We start from the raw sequence: 17,600 nt of genomic DNA, 5'->3' as shown, positions 1-17,600 counted from the left end.
ACAGCAGCAGCTTCTTCTTCTTTCTGTCGTGCCCACCTCCACCTCCACGAAGCGATGCGATGCGACGGTTTCCAAAACTTTGACAAAAGCAGTGTAAACAAATTACGAGTAAGAGCGAGCGTCTTATAGCGGTTCGTCAATGGAAGTCAATGGTACCATCAAACCAACAAAAACAAAAAACGAGAGTGAAATCTCTCTGAATGGGTCTACACCAATAGTTATTTAATTGACGAATGGGGTTAGGCCTCATTAGAATAGCACGGTGTGGTGGGGGACATTGCTTTAACGGCACTGCTTTTGAGCGAACAAGTTCGAAGCGAAGTTCCAACTCCAACTACAACTCCAACCAAGCTCAAGCTCGCCTTCTGAAGAGGGGCCTGGGCTGGGGAGTCACCGCTGGGCAAAGTGAAATTTCTGCTATTGACTCATTTACCCCCTCAAGTGCTTCGCTGCGGATAGCGGGAAGTGGTAGGTGGGGAGGGGAGGGGAGGGAAGATGTGCGCAGCGCCTCAAGATGTCCGAATCAATTAGCGGCTTTTAACTGGAGCTCGGAGCCGGAGAAATGAAGAAGGCCCAAGAAGCTGCTGCCCGCCACCGAAATATTTAAATGTGGAATATGCATGAGTGTGCCCGTAACGGTTCAAGCATCGAAACTATGATATATAATGATAATTCTATGCCCAACAATCACAAGTGATATCTTCATCTACATTTAAATGGATGTTCACATGTGTGTTAATATGCATGTAGTCCCCACATATCTTCTCCTTACATAATTTCCAACTCTTTCACTTTGTTCCACTTTCATTTTTGTCTTCCACTGCTTTTTGCCTCACTCTTCTGCTTATCTGTCGGTCCATTTCATTGATGACCTTCCCGCATGTTCAAAGGCAACAGATGGCTAGAGAATACCGCCACAACTGGCGGGCTAGAAAGCAGGTTGTGACCTAACAGGCCCAAAGCTCAGCCCAAGTCCGACGTGGGGGTCGGGTTGTTCGAGCTACAATGCCATTAAAAAATGTTCCCCAATGCGACTGCTGTGGAACTGGCATTAACCGTAAGTATAACCGTAACCCGTGCAACCCACTGGCTTCCATACTGGTTGGATGGGGTTGGATTGGGTTGGATGGGGTTGAAATGGGTGGGAGCTAATTGCCTAAAAGCTGATAGTTTATCGAAATGTCTTAGCGGTATCTTGGCATTTCCAATTTATGAAATTTGATATTTTGTATAGCCTAATGTTACCATAATATGAATTTCTCATGTGTGGATTTTTCTTGAAAGTGTCTGAGGCTGGGAAACTTAATATATTTTCGGTCTTTAAGTCGGCAAAGCAGAGCCCGGAAGGTATTACAATTTATAATTAACTTCAATTAATTATTGCATAGCGAGGCAGACACATTTCTGTCAATCTTTTAATTATTAGATGCATCATGAGAGTATGAATTACAGTGCAGTACATACACAAACACACACATACACATACACATACACATGTGTGCATGGTAATAATTTCACTCGGGTTTGAGCTTGAGTCTGGGCCACAGGTGACGCAGAAATTCCAATACGTAACCGGACCGTCTTCATTTGCATTTCACATTTGGAACAAAAATCGAAATTACAACAACAAAAATATCCAAAAAACAAGCACAATGCACACATATGTATGAATGTACATACATATGCATGACTCCACGTGTGTCCAACTAGTTATCTCTTTCGCTCTCACTCTCAAACTCCCCCCTCGAACGCGTTGCCCCATCTCACGGATCGAGTTTTTGTTTTTTGGCTTGCCCGAGACCGACGCATATTTTCTAATTTTGTCAATAAATTATAACGGTTGTGAAAAGTTATTAGCATGAATTAATTATTAAACGCATAGGAAAATAGAAAGTGAAATCGGTTTTTGAGTCTTTTTGTTGTTGTTTCTGTTTCTGTTGTTGAGTTTATCTGAAAATTATCATAACACAATCTGCGCGGGACAAGCGACTGATACGATCCAGCTAAGAGTGAGGTGAAGATGGTGATGGCCCATTGAAACCGAAATTGAACTGTTAATTATTCGGCTTCGGAAGCGAAAGTGTTCAGCTCCCCCAAATCTTCCCCGCAAGCGATTTGGCAGGGCCGAGTCACTGCTGCAAAAATTCCGAACAAATTTCTTTTCTTCGTCTGCAGAGGCAACTGGCCACACCATCTGCGTGTAATCCGCAAGGCGTGGACCGGACCCGTGATTACCAAACGCTCTCGCGAGCTGCGATTATGCTAAGCAGCAGTTCATCAGACTTTAACATCCTTTCATGGTTTATATAACCCAGCAGACAACAGACAACAGACAACACCATATTCACATGAAGCTCGTAACAGTGGCATATTTTGCATAATTTTGTGTCTTCTGATTTCAGTTTTGCGCTTTGGCTGCTGTGGCGTTGAATTTTTCCGCTTGATTTGTTTCTCTTCTCTGTGTGTGTGCTTGTATGTAGATGTTTGTATGTGCCTTTGCCACTTTCTTCTGACGCCTCCGACATTGATTTGTGAGGTCTACGTGTGGGTGAAATCGCTGGGGCAACAGCAACAAGATGGGAGGAAGAAATCAAAGTTACCATAATAATGATGACCATAATGTGGAGACCCCATGCCAAAATTAAGGTTAAGTTCTTTAATGCAGCCAACGGAGAAATTTTGTTGTGTGTTTGCCATCTGCGTGGGCCTCGACCACGAATGGGTCAGTGGGGAGCGGGTAACGGTCAGCGCACAACGGCCAGTGTGCGAGTGTGGGCCGCATTTCCGGTCAAGGCTGACCCGATGGACCAGAAAATTAACCTTCTCAAGCGATACTCCCAACGCAACAGCATTGGTGAGCTTTGAAAGCTATCGTGGATTCGGCTACAGCTTGCGCGTGCGTGCGTGCGTGTGGGAAAGCCAACAGAAAAAGAGATCACTTGGGTGCGAGAGCAGTGGGTGGATGATCTGCTTCTACTGGTCGTGTCGGATCGTGCAAGTCGTCTTGGCCAATTGCCCAACTATTGAACAGTTCCACTTTCCAGTGGGTCACCAAAGTCCCCTCCGCTGGGCACACAAACTTTGCCCGCTAAGTGGTGAGGAGAGCAGAGCAAAGCAGCGCAGAGAGGAATGCTATGGGATGATGGTAGAAAGTAAAACGAAGAATGTAAGCGCTTCGGCCTCGTCTGCGTTTCTTTTGTTTTGCCAAATTCAAATAAGTTAATGACGGGCCCGAAGAAGAACGAAACAGAAGCACAAACAGAAGCGGATAACAAACGTCGTAGATGGTTAGGTTATGTTGCGGATGGAGGGAGGGATGGAGGGAGGGTAAGAAACACCTCAGCCAGAGACAGAGAGCCACAGCCAGAGACAGTGCCAGTGCCAGAGCCAGAGCCAAACTGGTTGACACAATTTCACGGCGACTTTTACGTGCAATTGCCTTGGCATGGTCAGGCATTGGCTGCGCTGTGGCTTTTCCTGGTCTTCAACTGCGACTTCAGTCATCATCTTTGGCCAAGTTAAGTGCCGCCGAGCCGAGCCGAGCCGAGCCGAGCGAGCGTGCGTTCTACAACTGCTGTCTACGACCGCATTTCTCATTTGTCAGTCAAACAAAAACAACAACAACAAAAAAATCGAACTGAGGTGAAACAGATGGCTCAAAGTTTACTGTACAGTGGCATCCACCCAATTTTGTTTGGTCATACGTACAAGTGTGCTTTCCTGGCGGTACGGACACTCCACTCGTTTGGGGATGCGCTCTGAAAGCACCTAACTGCAGCGGCCACAGAACAATCAATAAACAAAAGGCACTTGAACAAAAAAAAATCGTTTGAGTTTGACACTCCGTGTAACGGCAAATCGCAGAGGGAGCGACAGCAGAGAAAAAAAACTGTTTGTAACTTGGCGCGCGCCTGTCTGTGTGTAAGCTGGGCTAGGTAGGAGCTTTTCTGGCTTGTGGGGAAGCAAGCTCGGAGCTTTTAAAGACTCAACTGAACGTTCGAAGACGCGAAACACAACTGCGACGAGTCGAAGGCATCGAGCCGAGTTATTGGCGATTCCAGCGACTGAACCGAACCGGGCGCGAACCCACAGCTGATCGAGCCAGCCCAAAAAGAGATGCTTTCTTTTCCCATCGAACGTGTTGGCCGTGGCACCTGTTCTACACCAAACCAGAGCCTAACGGTACCACACTCCGTAGGCCTCCACGATACATGGGCACGTACAACGGACTGCTCGCTCAGCCAGCGAACATGTTCGTCTGGCTCATACGATCACCTCTCGCAATTAACCCCCGCTTCGAACTCTTGTCCACTGGTAATTTGTGCCACTTGGCCAATGCGGCAGCGCTCTTCCTCTTCCTCATCCATATACTTCTCATAGTGATGGATTACGTCTGATATTTCTTTGTCTGGGCCTAGATGACGCACCCAGCACAAAGGAGACACACCAAGGACCGCACCCTCTGCACGAATGAACCTTGAAGTGGCCAAGGAACTCTGCTCTGTCCACGAGACAAAGAAGATTCTCAAGGCCCCAGCTAGACGTGATTGAGCTCCCCAATGGAACTGACAAAGCTGCATATCTGAAAGATCAGAGGAGCTGCATCCTATTTCTTCTAAAAATGGATTTAGTACAGAGACTGATTTCATTTTATTTTTCTACATATAACAATACATTAAACTAATTAATGAGGTTGCATATTGCACGGTGCAAGCGCTCCTGTTTATGAACATAGTTGGACCCTCCATAGCTCCATTGGTAAGTACTTTCTTTCCCAAGAAAAACTATGTTTGCATTTTACTTTGCATTGCTAAAGCGAAAATATGTTAATGTCTATGTTGATTGAACCATGCATTCATTTTCCAAATTTTAAAACAATTTTGAAAGGAATTCCTCAACTTAAAATGTAAGAAATGTCCACTTAGCGGCTTCTAAAGTCATTCATTATTACATTTGGCTAAGTTTTACTTTAACTTTATTAAAATGTTGCTACTCAATTTACAAATTTCCGAACTCGGCCTACTAATAAATAAATATATTGTATTAATTTCAATATGTCCGCATAAAACTCCTAGTTGGCCGTTTTTTCTCATGTAAGTATTAGGTCGAAACTTATACCTTGACAAAATCATTTTATTTTTACACAACCGGTAATAAACAACAATACAATTTTTTTTTTTCTGGCTCCCCTAAAAATATTTCAAATATGAATAAACTGAAAATCCCTGGTAAGTGAACAAAAATGATTATTATTAAACCGACTTATAATCCGCCACGAATCTCTTTTGGCCAAAGAGATGAACGATTGGACGTCGAAGTCGACTCGCAGCCGTGACGACATGGTGGAGGTGTACGAGAACGTGACTCGCATCGTCTGGGTGGACCCTAAACAGCCATCTGCATCCGGGAAGAAGGTGGTCAACATATTTGTTGAAAATTCAAAAAAAATAACTCAGAAGAAAGTCAAAGCTAAAGTTACTTGGCAACTTGTGTGTCACGGTATTTACCAACGAAAACTGAACACCGACGACGACCCGACACTGAACACGAAACCTGGAAACGAGGCCCTGGCATCTAAGGATTCGAAATGCAGTGGAGATGCGGGATCTTCAAAGAGTTCCAAGACGATTGCTGCTAATGTGGCTTCCCAAAAGCATGAGGCGGTTCTATTGGCCAAAAATTTCTTTTCTAAATTGTTAAAATAGCGTACTAAATATTTCGAACACTGTGCTAAACATAAATCTTTCGATGTAAATACAAACCAATACTTAATATCATACATTAATAATTGCTACTTATTGCTGGGTATGGGACAAGGAATAGACAGAGAGAAACGTTTGAGGGAATGTTTGAAAACATGTTTTAATAATTGATTTATATCATTCACATATGTAGGTTTTTGTTTGTTTGTTTGTTTGCTGTATATGTAAGCATTTCTATATAGTAGATAACATATGTATGGTATGGTGCTGATGCTCTCCTCACCCAATGCTTTGTTATTCATTTTGTGTTTTGTGTCTTTCAATAATTATAAATATGTGTGAGGTACACGAGAGGACAACGCTCTTAAGTTGCCTCCTGCATACATACATACTTATATATATATAGATATAAATATCTGCCTCGGGATGGAGGATACTTATGGAAGCAGAAAAATGTTCAATTCAACTAAAAACCCAGAAGAAAAAGAACTTATCGGGGGAGCGACAATAATACTCGTAATAAAACTACATACATATACATACATAAAGTTTGCACAAAGACACAATATTAATATACATTAAACAATTGATAACAAGGGATTGGTGGAGAACCAAAAACAAAAACAAAATACAGACATATCTTGAAGGGCAGGAGGAAAAAAAAAAACGAGTAATAATTATTTGAATGCCGACTGGGAGGGGGCGGCTGATTGGCTTAGAAGATTGGTATGTAGTTGTCGATTTTGGCGCGATGCTTCTGGGCCACGCACTCGGCAATCCAGACAATGTTGCGGCACTCCTGCTCCTTGAGCTTAAGGTACGCGTAGAAGACGCCAAAGTGGAACTGTTGCAAGAAGGCGTACACGTTCAGCTTGACCTCGTGCTCGAAGAACTTATCCTCGAGTGTCTTGTCGCCGGGATTGTTGCCGGAGCCGTCGAAGAGAGCGGCGTACTCCGCATAGTACTCGGCCACGGTCTTCACTTGCTCGTAGTCGTCGGCACGGGCCAGAGCGGCCAAGCCATCGGGGTACATCTTGCCACAGTTGGGATACAGCTTGGCGCGATCGTCCTTGGACAGCTCGGTGCCGAATGAGTTGATCGTGATGATAATGGCACGACGATCGGCCTCAAACTGCAAGCATAAGAAGAGAAACCAGCTATGGAATGAAGGAGAGACACCAAGGGGCGACCGGGGCACTTACCGCCAAGATCTCGCACATGACATCTGCGGTAGCACCGCCCATGTTCTTGCAGAAGTTGTAGAAGGCCTCCAGGTAGGCTTTGTACAGCGTGTTGCGGATGATTTCGATGTTCATCTCGTCGAGATCCTGCTCGGAAATGCAGTCGACAAAGAACGGGGCGAGCGGCGTGTCCACCAGCACAGCGTTGTACAGCTCAGCGGGCGTCGATGCCACATGGATGGCCTCCATCTGCTCGAAGCTGCCCAGCGGATGGCACTTGGGTATCAGCTCCGAAATGGGCCGCTGGTGCAGCGTGCCCGTAATGAGCAGAATGATGTTGTCAATCATATAGCCATAGGTGATGAAGTCCAGGAAGTTGGACAGCGGCTCCACAGCATGGTTGCGCATATGCTGGAACTCAATGACCAGCTTCTCCCGCAGCTTGTCATCGATCACGGACACGGACAGCGGTGAGGGCTCGTTGGCCAGGAAGCTGCCGTAGTCGGTGCCCTGCAGATGCAGTTTCAGATCTAAAATTGAATCGGACGTGCGAATGCATTTGAATTTCGTGGAAAATGTCTAAAATATTATTAACTAATCACAAGACAAGCTTACACACACACCCACATTCGTTCACATTCATTCGTGCACATGTATGTATGTATGTATACATACAGTGCTGCTGCTGCTGATATCAATCAGCCACGGCCGCACGGTCACATGACAAAGCGGGCGTACGGGTATGGACGGGACGGGTGCGTTGTATGTATGGTGGCGACCAGCCAGCCAGCCAGCCAGCCCACTTACTCACCTTCCAAGGTTTCGCACTGCACCAGATTCAAGTAATCCGCCTGCTTCAGGATGCCACACTTGAAGCCACGGCACAGGCCCTCCAGATAGCCATTGTCGATGTTGAACATGAATCCTGAGCTGTCCATAGTTGCAAACTTACAAATCAACACACAAAGCAAAAAAAAAAGCACACGACACGCGCACTGTTACTGTAATTGGGAGGAGTTGACTGAAAGTCTGGACTCGGGCTGCGGGCTGCGAATCTGGCTCGATTGAATTCCGCGAAATGTGTAAGAAAGCAACGGTGCTGTGATGAAAATTCAACCTATTTTCTTTTCCAAATCGATCCAAGTCATATGATTTTTTTTCACGGTAGGGCTCAGTGTGACCGCTGCAGCATGACCTTTAAAAATATACCGAAATATGCATTCTCTTTTCCAAACATACCGTAAATATACCAGTTGCCAAATTATTTGCAGACATATGATATTCTATTTCATGCTATCAGCCATTTATTAGTATCTGATTTAAGTGCACTTAAAAACAAAGTTGCAAAACTAATTTAAATAATTATTTATAGGGAATCAATTAGTGATTTAATGCGTATTTTTAAACACCCACTCAAGGGGTTAACCGTTATCTGCCCATGATTGGGAACAAAATTCTTAGATTTTTACAGTGACTTTAATATTACCAGCTGGCGAGGACCCGAAATTATAATATTTTCTACTAAACGAGTCTCTTAAATGTGATTTCTTTTACACTAAGGCACAAACCAAAAAGTAGAAATTAAATGCAACTACACATGTTCCACATTTCGTTACATGCGCTTTATCGGACTCAACTACAGGTGGCGCTGCCACAAGTTGACTATTTCGACGACAGGTGTCCACAAAGTTAAATTCCATGCTAAATTTAATAATTAATAAACCATCTTTAATAAGAACAGACAGAAAACTAGTTGATTCTGTCAATATATAAATATGCATTTAATTAAGTGTTGGTTTGGGTACAAATATTATTAGGATGCCCATTAGTTGACTTTATTTAACACTATTGCCTGAACTCAACGTCTCAACGCCTCCTGCTCGTAGTAGGGTATGTAAAAGTAGGCAATCGCCATAAAGATGAGCATATCGACGAACATGAGGCCAGCGAAGAGGAAAAACTCGCTGGCCTGCGAATCAAAGAACTGCAATTCCGCGACAACCACAACGATGACATTGCCAAAGGCGACTGTCAACAGCCAGCAGGCCTGCAGCACGGACTTCATGCTGGGCGGGGACTGGGAGTAGGAGAACTCCAGTCCGGTGACTGAGAACATCACCTCGCCGAGTGTCATCACCACATATTGCGGCACCAGCCACAGCATGCTCATCGAGTTTGGCTCCGTGACTTCAAACATGCGCGAGACAAAGGCACCCTGGCTCTGGGCCACGACCAGGGCGTAGACACCGCCCGCCCGCACGCTGACATCGGTCAACGGCTGCTCCCCCACCTGCACGTCATACTCTCCGGTAACCAGCTCGTAGAGATCATGGTTGCGTGCGGGCATGTCCAGCACGACGTTGCCACTGCTCGTCTCGGTCCACACCACACGTGTGGTGGCCAACAAATTGGCCAGCGTCCGCACAAAGGACTGCGAACGGTTGGACTTTTGCACCTCATCCACGTACCAGTGTTTGGTAATGGCGTGCGCCGGACGCAGAAAGAGCGTGTGCGCCGTCGCCTCATACAGCTCCTGGGTGCCAGCCTGCAGTTTGATGCAGCCTGTGAAACGCAAAGCCTTGGATATCGGCTGCTCTTTGAATGTATGTCAATGTAATTCACCTGTTGTGAGGCTCTCGATGGAGTAGGTGAGCGTGAAGGTGCCGTTGCAGGTGGCAACGCTGCCCGAATAGTACATGTCCAGGCCCTGCAGCGTGAAGCTTTCGCGTGCGCGCAGATTCGTGCTGATGCGATAGGAGCACTCGGGTATGCCGCTAAACACACGAAGCTGTGTGTTCCCGCTGCTCGGTATGTTCGGGTAGGTTTGCTGACAGTTCCAGGCGGCGGGGGGTGGGAGGAAGATAAACCGTTCAATGTGCGGAGAGAGTTCTTTTCTCTCTTCTCTTTGTTTCTTTTGAGTTTCTCTTACTCAAATGAGTTGCAGAGAGGACAGACACAAGACAAACACACACAACAACAAAAGATAAGCAAAGAGACGGAGGGAAGCGGCTTACTAATTGATTTTGTTTCTTCATTTTATTAGATTAACTAAACTGAAATGTTTCTTGTTTTATATGCCACAACAGTCTGCCGATACGGAGCGACCAGAGCTTCACATACACTTAGATTGGAAATGTAATCGTAGGGATCGGACATATACACATAAAATATTTATAATACACAACACGGGAGCAGCAGCAGCCGCAGCCGCAGGAGGGAGAGAGCAGTGTTAGCCTCTACTCATTGATGTCCTTGCCCTTGTTCTCGACACCCTCTTCGAGTGGCGGTATCTCGGTCTTGGCATCGCCCGTCAGTGGCTGCACTTCCTCTTTCTTATTGGGATCATTGGGCTGATAGTAGTACGCCATCACCATGAACACCAGCATGTCCGCGAACATGAGGCCGGCAAACAGGAAGAATTCACTGGCCTGTGAATCGAACAGCGCCGCCTCGGCAATGATCACGACAATGACATTGCCAAAGGCAACGGTAAGCAGCCAGCAGGCCTGCAGCACGGACTTCATGCTGGGCGGTGCCTGGGCATAGGAGAACTCCAGTCCCGTGACGGAGAACATCACTTCGCCGAGTGTCATGATTACATACTGCGGTATCAGCCAGAGAATGTTCATGGAGTTGGGTTCCGTGACCTCAATCAGCACGTGGTCGTAGCCCCCTTGGGCATTCTGCTTGACCAGCAGCGTGTAGACACCGCCCGCATGGACATCGACGGATCCCACCGGCACGCCATCGATGAGCACATCGTACTTGGCGGAGTAGACGCGTGTGAGGAGCGTCTCGTTGGCATACTGCTCGTAGGCGATGTCCCCCTTGTCGGCATTCTTCCACACGATCGTGCTCTGGGGCGGCACATTGGCAACGGTCCGCACGAGGGGATGGCTCTCGGAGGGCTTGTCCACAAAGTCCTCCTGCCAGTAGGTGTTCTGTGTGGCATTCAACGGGTTGACGAACAGCGACCAGGCCTTCTTTTGGGTCAGGAGTTGGCTGCCCACGTTGGACAGTTGGCAGTTGGGGTCCGAGCTGCTGATCTGATACTCAAGATTCCACGAGTTCGCCACGTACAGGTCCTTGTTGGTGTAGACACCGAACTGCGGCACCTCGAAGCTCTCGGCGCCGAGTAGGTTGCTGCTGAATGTCAGCGGGCAGTTCTCCGTGTTGAAGACCCGCAGCTGGATGTGCTGGCTGTAGGGTAGGTCAGGATAGGTTTTCTAGCAGCCACAAAGAAGCGTGCAACGAAAGAGAAGAGTGTAGAGAGAGAGAGAGGGCGGTGAGGGGCAGGAGTTTGATGTGCAGGTGCAGGTGCAGGTGCAGTGACAGCGATCGGGGATCGTACTTACCTCCAAATTGAGCTCCACAATGCCAGAGATAATGAAGGCGATGCCGGCCAGGATGCCGCCCGCGGTAAGCTTCTGCAGCGGCCGACGAATGCCGATTAGGCTGAGCGCCGGATAGAAGGCCACATCGTAGAGGGGTATAAAGACGAGAATGAGCAGCGGGTTGAGCACCTGCAGCTGATCGGGCTTGATGTCCCAGGAGCCCATGTCGCCGTCCATGCGCGTGGCCTGGAAGGTCCAGCGGGAGCCCTGCTGATCGAACAGTGCCCAGAACACAGGCAGCGGCAGATACAGGAACAGGACACGCATCAGCACCTTGACATCGTCGATCAGCTGTCGCTCGTACTTCTTGTCCGCATAGTCCAGCCAGTGCTCGCGCGGATTGGTCTTCTTCTCCTTGCACTTGGTGGTGATCGCAGTCCAGATGGTGCTCGAGACCAGCACCACCATATTACCCGCCGGCGGCTTCATCTTGTACAGCGATCGTCCGAGCACAAAGATCACCACCGAAATGATCATGAGGATGGCGGGCACACCGAAGGCCAAAGGATAGCAATTGATGTCATCGAAGCAGGAGACATCTTCGCGCAGGATCGGCGTCACCGTCGTCGAGATCAGCGAGCCAGCATTGATCGAGAAGTAGAACAGGGAGAAGAACGAGGTGATCTGCTTGACCTGCTCCGGCACCTTGAACTGATCACCGCCAAAGGCTGACACGCACGGCTTAATGCCGCCCGAGCCCAGGGCTATGAGGGCCAGTCCGAGCATCGTGAATGTCTCCACGGGCAGATTGAGCGGCCCAATGGCGCCCAGGGTGAGCAGCACTGATCCGCAGATGTACACCATCGACAGGTACAATATCGTCTTGAACTTGCCCAGCCAGGAGTCCGAGACGATGGCTCCAAACACGCACAGGAAATACACGAACATGGTGAACACGTGGAACACCACGGTGGCTGTGTCCTCCGCATAGCCCAGCTGACGACTCAAATAAAGCACAAGGACAGCTGCAAAGAGGTGCGAAATGGACATTAGCCTGTGCTGAATGAATCTGAATCCTTGATCCTTGATGTGGCAAACTCACTTCGCATTCCGTAGTAGTTGAAGCGCTCGCAAAACTCATTGCTGATGATGAAGAACACGGACTTGGGATACGGAAGTTTCTGTTGAATGGAAAGAGCGAGGATTCGGATGGGTAAACTCCAACTGACCGAAGTACTCAACTCACCTTCTGCTGTCCCTCGGCCTCGGCAACGTTGTTGAAGTCCTTGTCCTCCTTCCATTCCTTGCCATTCTGCTCCGGCTGTGGTTCGGGCAACTTTTTGGTCTCCACCGGCAGCAGCGCCTTGCCATTGGTCTCGGCCTTGGACTCGGCTGCTGGCTCCTCGACTGTGGCTGCAGTTGCTTCTGCAATTTTCTCCAGCGGTGCAACGCTCGGGGCAGACTCCGTTGTGGGTGCTGCAAGGACTACAGGCGCTGCCTCGCTGGGCTCAGCGGCTGGCAGTATTTCTGTGGAGCAGCAAAAAGAAAGAATTCGAAGAATTTGAAGAATTAGAACTCAAAATATCGACAAGGAGGGAAGTGATGCCCACCAAGCAGCGGCACAATCTCCGCTGCAGATTCCATTTTGCAATTGTCTGCCTTGGCCAGCGAATCTCAACTGATGCGGGAGACTCGGCCGCATTTCATCAGAATGGGAATGGGTAAAGACAGCCTTGTACTTGACAGCCACAACCCCATCCAGATAACAGATCCGACAGTTCTTCATTTGGAGTGCGTCCACCCCGGTTAGCGTGTGAATTCTTTGCTGGCTTGGCATAAATCTTAACGCATTAGATGCAGGGCCCATAAAAAGCCACAGAGGCAGAGACACTGTCCACAGCCGTGGCAGATAACACCACTCAGATAGCTCTCTCCCAATCGTGTGACGCTACAGTTGATCCCCGCAAATGGGCAACTGGCAGCCAGGAAGCGTCTGGCAGCCAACTCATGCCCTTAAGTGTGAGAGTGTTTTGGCTTGGCTGGAAGGGAATGTGTGCATGCATTGGATCATCGATCGATAGGCTAATCCATTCGCATCCCAGGCACAGCGATCGATGCTTTATCAGCCTTTACGACTGGCCTTCACATGGCAGCAACGAAAAAGCCCCCTTGGCAAGCAATCCAATTACTTATCACTTAGTCCGTTGCGGTGGATATTGTTTGAAGTCGCTCGGGCACGCATGCCAATCGTGTCCAGCGAGTCAGAGTACTTTGGAAGTGTGTCAATGCCAGAGGGGTAAAGCCACAGGCACAGAAGTAGCTTCAAGTCGAGCTCTTATAGGTCAGAGCTGCTGTTCTGTTTATGAATGGGAAGACCCAAAAAGGGTAACTTTTTGTTTGTGTTACTCATCTGAAAAATAACTCAAGTGTTTCCTTAATGGGGGAAAAGGTTATCAGCACAGCGGATAACTTTCTCAGTACGCTGGAAGCGTTGATCGAGTCGGAAGGATGACATTGCCCCAGTGGAATGGAATGACAATGGCGAATGCGCATCAGGGTAAGTTACTGCTTTTATCGTTATCGCTGCCTGTTATCGCGTCGGCTATTGTTGGTGGCTGTAAATTTGAGCAGCGGCACAGAATGAAATGAGCTGCGTACAATCCAAAGAGCCATAGAGCCATACGGCTATGGAACCCACTCTTATCCACTTGTTTGTCATGTATCGAGCGCTTCTAACTGATTTACAAGCGATTAGGCAGCGTCAGCTGCGGCCTGCCTGCCCTCTTTGCCCCTTTGCCCCTTTGCGCTATCGATCCAATTTTAATTACAATGTTGAAGTGTTCCTCAGTTTGCTCTTTCTCGGAATGTGATTGAAGCTGGTTGTGGGGTTGGTATCGCCTAGATATGAAAGCCAATATTCGGTAGCTGATTGGCTTGTTCCTGCACGACATACAATCAGCGCCAGAGTCCAGAGAGTTTCTGCTCTGAGCTGCAACAGAAATGTCACAAAACAATGCCACAAAATTCCAGCATCCATTGCCGCTAAGCGATCTTACGTGCATCACACAGCGCAGGCCCCGGCGATTTGTCAGCAATCGTTTGGGGCGGCTCGGACCGGGGGAATACCAAAGCAAAAACGAACATAAATCACAGAGAGTTGTGGTATCATTCATGAGCTCAGAGTCATATATTCAAGGCACACACCCGCCTCAACGCTTATAAATATGCAAATGACGTTGTAGACGACGATTTGTAGACCTGGCATTGAAATGCAAGCGCAATAAGCCAAAACACAACTAATATAACACACATTTGTGCCACGCACAAAACGGGGTTGTGGCAATGCCAAATGGGGGAGCGGCAGTGTGCCGATTGACCAATTTTGGCAACTCTTCGTTTTCTTTGGGCGCTTACCACTACTGGGCCAAGTCGAAGTGGCTCGATGCAGATGGGGGGATCGATGCGCACTTGGGCTACCCTTATCGGCATGTCTAGATTTGTGGGGCAGAGGCACGAGCACGAGTTCTGGGTAAAGGCTCTTCAGCCTGTCGCTCTGCAGCTTTGCGGCCACTAATGCCGATTCAAGTGTTGACAGATAAATATATATTTATACCACGAGTACGAGTACGAGTACGAGTGTGTACAGTTAATCTTTATGGCGCTGCTCGTTACTCAACGGCCTACATATGGGTCTACGGGTGGGCGTGAGTGTGGGAGGTTTGCCACAAAGGTTCTTGGCTCTGATAGGGGAAAGCTGCGTGAGGCAAACACTTTCTCAGCGTCATTTCTAGGGCTGTGCTTATGCCATTTAATGCTTAAGATTGCGAGTATTTCAGATAAACTAACACTTCAATTTCGATTGTTTAATCGCAGCTGCCCGTCCAATAATTTCCAAATGAATTTCCAACTCTATGAAATCTTGACCAAAAACCGCGTACCCCCTGCGCCCACTTCAATTGTAGATCGTATAATTACGAGTGTATGTACATCTATAATTATGAACAATTATAGAATAATTATAGAAACAACAAACAATACCATTTTCCTTATCCGTCATGTTGGTGCTGCTGATGCTGGTTTGTCGCTGGGGTTTTGCTTTGCATCCGTTACGCGTCACTTGAAATCGAATGGAAATACTTGTATATATTTATTTATGTTTACATTTATATGGTAAGTTCGCGCTTTCTTTTCTGATTCAATCAAGAACACGAGGAAAAAAGAGCAAGCCGAGCAGAGACGTGCCGTCATACAAAAAAAATCTGTGACATCCTTTGCCCGAAATATTTCAGAGTTCAATTAGCACACAAAGCGGTCAGAAAGTGCAAAAATAATATACAACAACAAAAAACGTGCATAAATTGTATATTTTTTACAACAAGAAAGTGCTTTTTATTTATATTTTATTTGCTGCCTGATCTGGTCTGGTCTGGTTTTGTTTTGTCTGTTTGGGTTTACGTATTGTAGGGTTACATTTCTCGTATTGCCCGCACTGTAACTCACATTAAAACATTGAGCTAAATATACAACAACAAAAAATAAAACAGAATGAAGCACAAACAAAAAGCTGCAGTTCGGTCGGTCCGGCAGCGACGATCAACAGACTCTGACTGATGTCGGCTGCTTGCAAGCTTTGCTAAGAAGCCGTTAACTGTTGCGCTGCTTGCTTCTGAGCTCTGCTCTGCTCTGCTCTGCTTGCTGCTTGCTGCTCGCTGCGACTGCGCGCGTGCTGCGTCTGTCACTGCCACTGCCACTGTAGACGTCGACGTCGACGTCGCTGGCGTGCTGGAAGGATGACAAAACTGCGTTAACTGCGATAAGCCTAATCGTTGTGTTATCGACAGTCCGCTGCAAGTACGACTATTTACGGCCCCCGCTCTTTTGTGTTCCCGCAATGAATGAAGAGGTAGATGGATGGTATTCGCTATGCCCGTCTGCTATTTATGGCCCGTCTCTCATCGCTGTCAGAGCGGTTCCACAACAGCAACGACAATGACAACGCCAGATCATACATAAGTATGTACGTAAATCTCCATTGCCCTGCCAGTAACTTATCTCAGTGCCACGCCTCGTCTGTTTCAAACTACTCGAAGGTGGGCGGACAGTGGGAGTCAGTCAAGTCATTAACTAAATATTTTCGCCTCTCTCTAACAGCCAAAGAGGGGGAGCGCAGAAAGAGAGAAAGTGTTCTGCGCGAGGAGAGAGGGAGAGAGAGAGAACTCAGGTATGGCAGCCCAGACTCTGCGACTCAGAGCGAATCTATATTTAATTGTTCCAAAAAGGCAGACGTTGTATGTTAATATTAAACCCGAAAATGTAGTAATAACCGTTATCAATTTGATCTATAAATAGTCTTCTAATAAACTCGTTAATCGTACTCATTTTGTCGGTACATACAATTAATAAACTTCGCATTTTTGGAGGTATCCACGTCCCCATGGTACAGAATATCAGAAGGATCTCCACTCTACCGATGCTGCTTCGAGGGGATTACGGGCATTCACGCAGCTATGGGCGGGACACTCAAATCAAATTGATTTCGATTTAGTTCAGAGCAGAGCAGAGACGGAGGAGACGCTTACGCAGATCGATTGGCATCTAATCGGGGGCCCCGACTCGTGTCGGTTTTGTTTTATGAACTGAACTTAATCGCCGAGCCGATAACTGCAAATAGTATTTATGGTTCGCTATCATTATAGCCATGCCCAGAAACAAGTATAAACATCTATTGGCTATTGGCTATTGGCTATGCTGGCACTCGTACTCGTACCCGCCGCCGAATGGCCCAAAAGTCATTCATTGCGCGATGTTGGTGTTGTTTTTGCTGTTATTGTCACTGTGTTACTGTTATTGTTATTGCTATTTGATTCGTGGGCCGGGGGGCGGGGGGTATGGCTGGGCGATAAGTGTACTTTCAGTTGTTGTTTTGCTTCTTGCTTTCGTTTTTACGATTGTCATTTGGCCTGGCCCGGCACCGCTCCGCCCCGATCGGCTTGAGATTGCATTGTGATGGTGTATGGTCTATGGTGTATGGTCTATGGTATGCAATGCGCCCGATTGAGTAACACTTAATTAAAGCCATTAAGAGTATGCGCCATACGAATGAGGAGTAGGTTATGTGTATCAGTCGATCTGGTTGCGTGTCGATAGCCATCACTTTAATAGTTTTTGCTGTGGAATGTGTGCAAGGCTCAATGGGAATGTTGTGGCATGCAACAACTGCGACAAATCGATCTGCTGCTATGCAATCCCCGTCTGCTCTGTGCCCTTGAACGACACCAGAACTTGGGGCTGTGCCAACAAACAATTTATGTGCTAAGAAGTGAGTAGCCTTAGTGGCTGTCTTATCGGTCGATCGGTCAGGTGACGATTAGATCGTATCGGAT

The 17,600-nt window shown here is 47.3% G+C and overlaps 4 protein-coding genes across 5 annotated transcripts in view; 1 reads left to right on the top strand and 3 right to left on the bottom strand.

The window, feature by feature from the left end:
* The window catches only part of LOC117580647, an 11,114-nt gene extending 2,661 nt beyond the window's left edge, over nt 1-8,453 (bottom strand). Inside the window, exons 1-2 of the mRNA XM_034267246.1 lie at nt 8,448-8,453; nt 3,709-3,889 (exon numbers count right to left, since the gene is read on the bottom strand). The gene's annotated coding sequence lies outside the window, so the exon portion shown is untranslated. The remainder of the gene's footprint in view (nt 1-3,708; nt 3,890-8,447) is intronic.
* Nucleotides 5,180-5,779, top strand: LOC117580649. The gene is made up of 2 exons (XM_034267248.1): nt 5,180-5,228; nt 5,296-5,779. Exons 1-2 carry the CDS (start codon nt 5,207-5,209, stop codon nt 5,703-5,705), a joined length of 432 nt encoding a protein of 143 aa, XP_034123139.1. The 5' UTR covers nt 5,180-5,206; the 3' UTR covers nt 5,706-5,779.
* Nucleotides 5,833-8,056, bottom strand: LOC117580648 (V-type proton ATPase subunit d 1). The gene is made up of 3 exons (XM_034267247.1): nt 7,695-8,056; nt 6,905-7,413; nt 5,833-6,834 (listed from the first exon to the last, which is right to left on the bottom strand). The coding sequence occupies exons 1-3, from the start codon at nt 7,819-7,821 to the stop codon at nt 6,418-6,420; spliced, it is 1,053 nt and encodes a 350-aa protein (XP_034123138.1). The 5' UTR covers nt 7,822-8,056; the 3' UTR covers nt 5,833-6,417.
* A 1,440-nt stretch (nt 8,454-9,893) lies between the features above and the next one.
* Nucleotides 9,894-15,873, bottom strand: LOC117580646 (peptide transporter family 1). 2 transcript variants are annotated; one of them, XM_034267245.1, is made up of 6 exons: nt 15,718-15,873; nt 15,256-15,333; nt 12,464-12,744; nt 12,320-12,398; nt 11,239-12,242; nt 9,894-11,109 (listed from the first exon to the last, which is right to left on the bottom strand). In XM_034267245.1, the coding sequence occupies exons 2-6, from the start codon at nt 15,272-15,274 to the stop codon at nt 10,120-10,122; spliced, it is 2,373 nt and encodes a 790-aa protein (XP_034123136.1). In that variant the 5' UTR covers nt 15,275-15,333; nt 15,718-15,873; the 3' UTR covers nt 9,894-10,119. The 2 variants fall into 2 exon arrangements, with proteins under 2 accessions (XP_034123136.1, XP_034123135.1); XM_034267244.1 differs by lacking the exons at nt 15,256-15,333; nt 15,718-15,873 and adding an exon at nt 12,828-12,876.
* Between the last annotated feature and the right edge of the window lie 1,727 nt (nt 15,874-17,600).

This window comes from Drosophila guanche, unplaced genomic scaffold, assembly GCF_900245975.1.
Source record: "Drosophila guanche unplaced genomic scaffold, DGUA_6, whole genome shotgun sequence".
NCBI lineage: Eukaryota > Metazoa > Arthropoda > Insecta > Diptera > Drosophilidae > Drosophila > Drosophila guanche.
The sequence above is the reverse complement of the archived record's forward strand: the minus strand, read 5'-3'. Positions and strand labels throughout refer to the sequence as shown.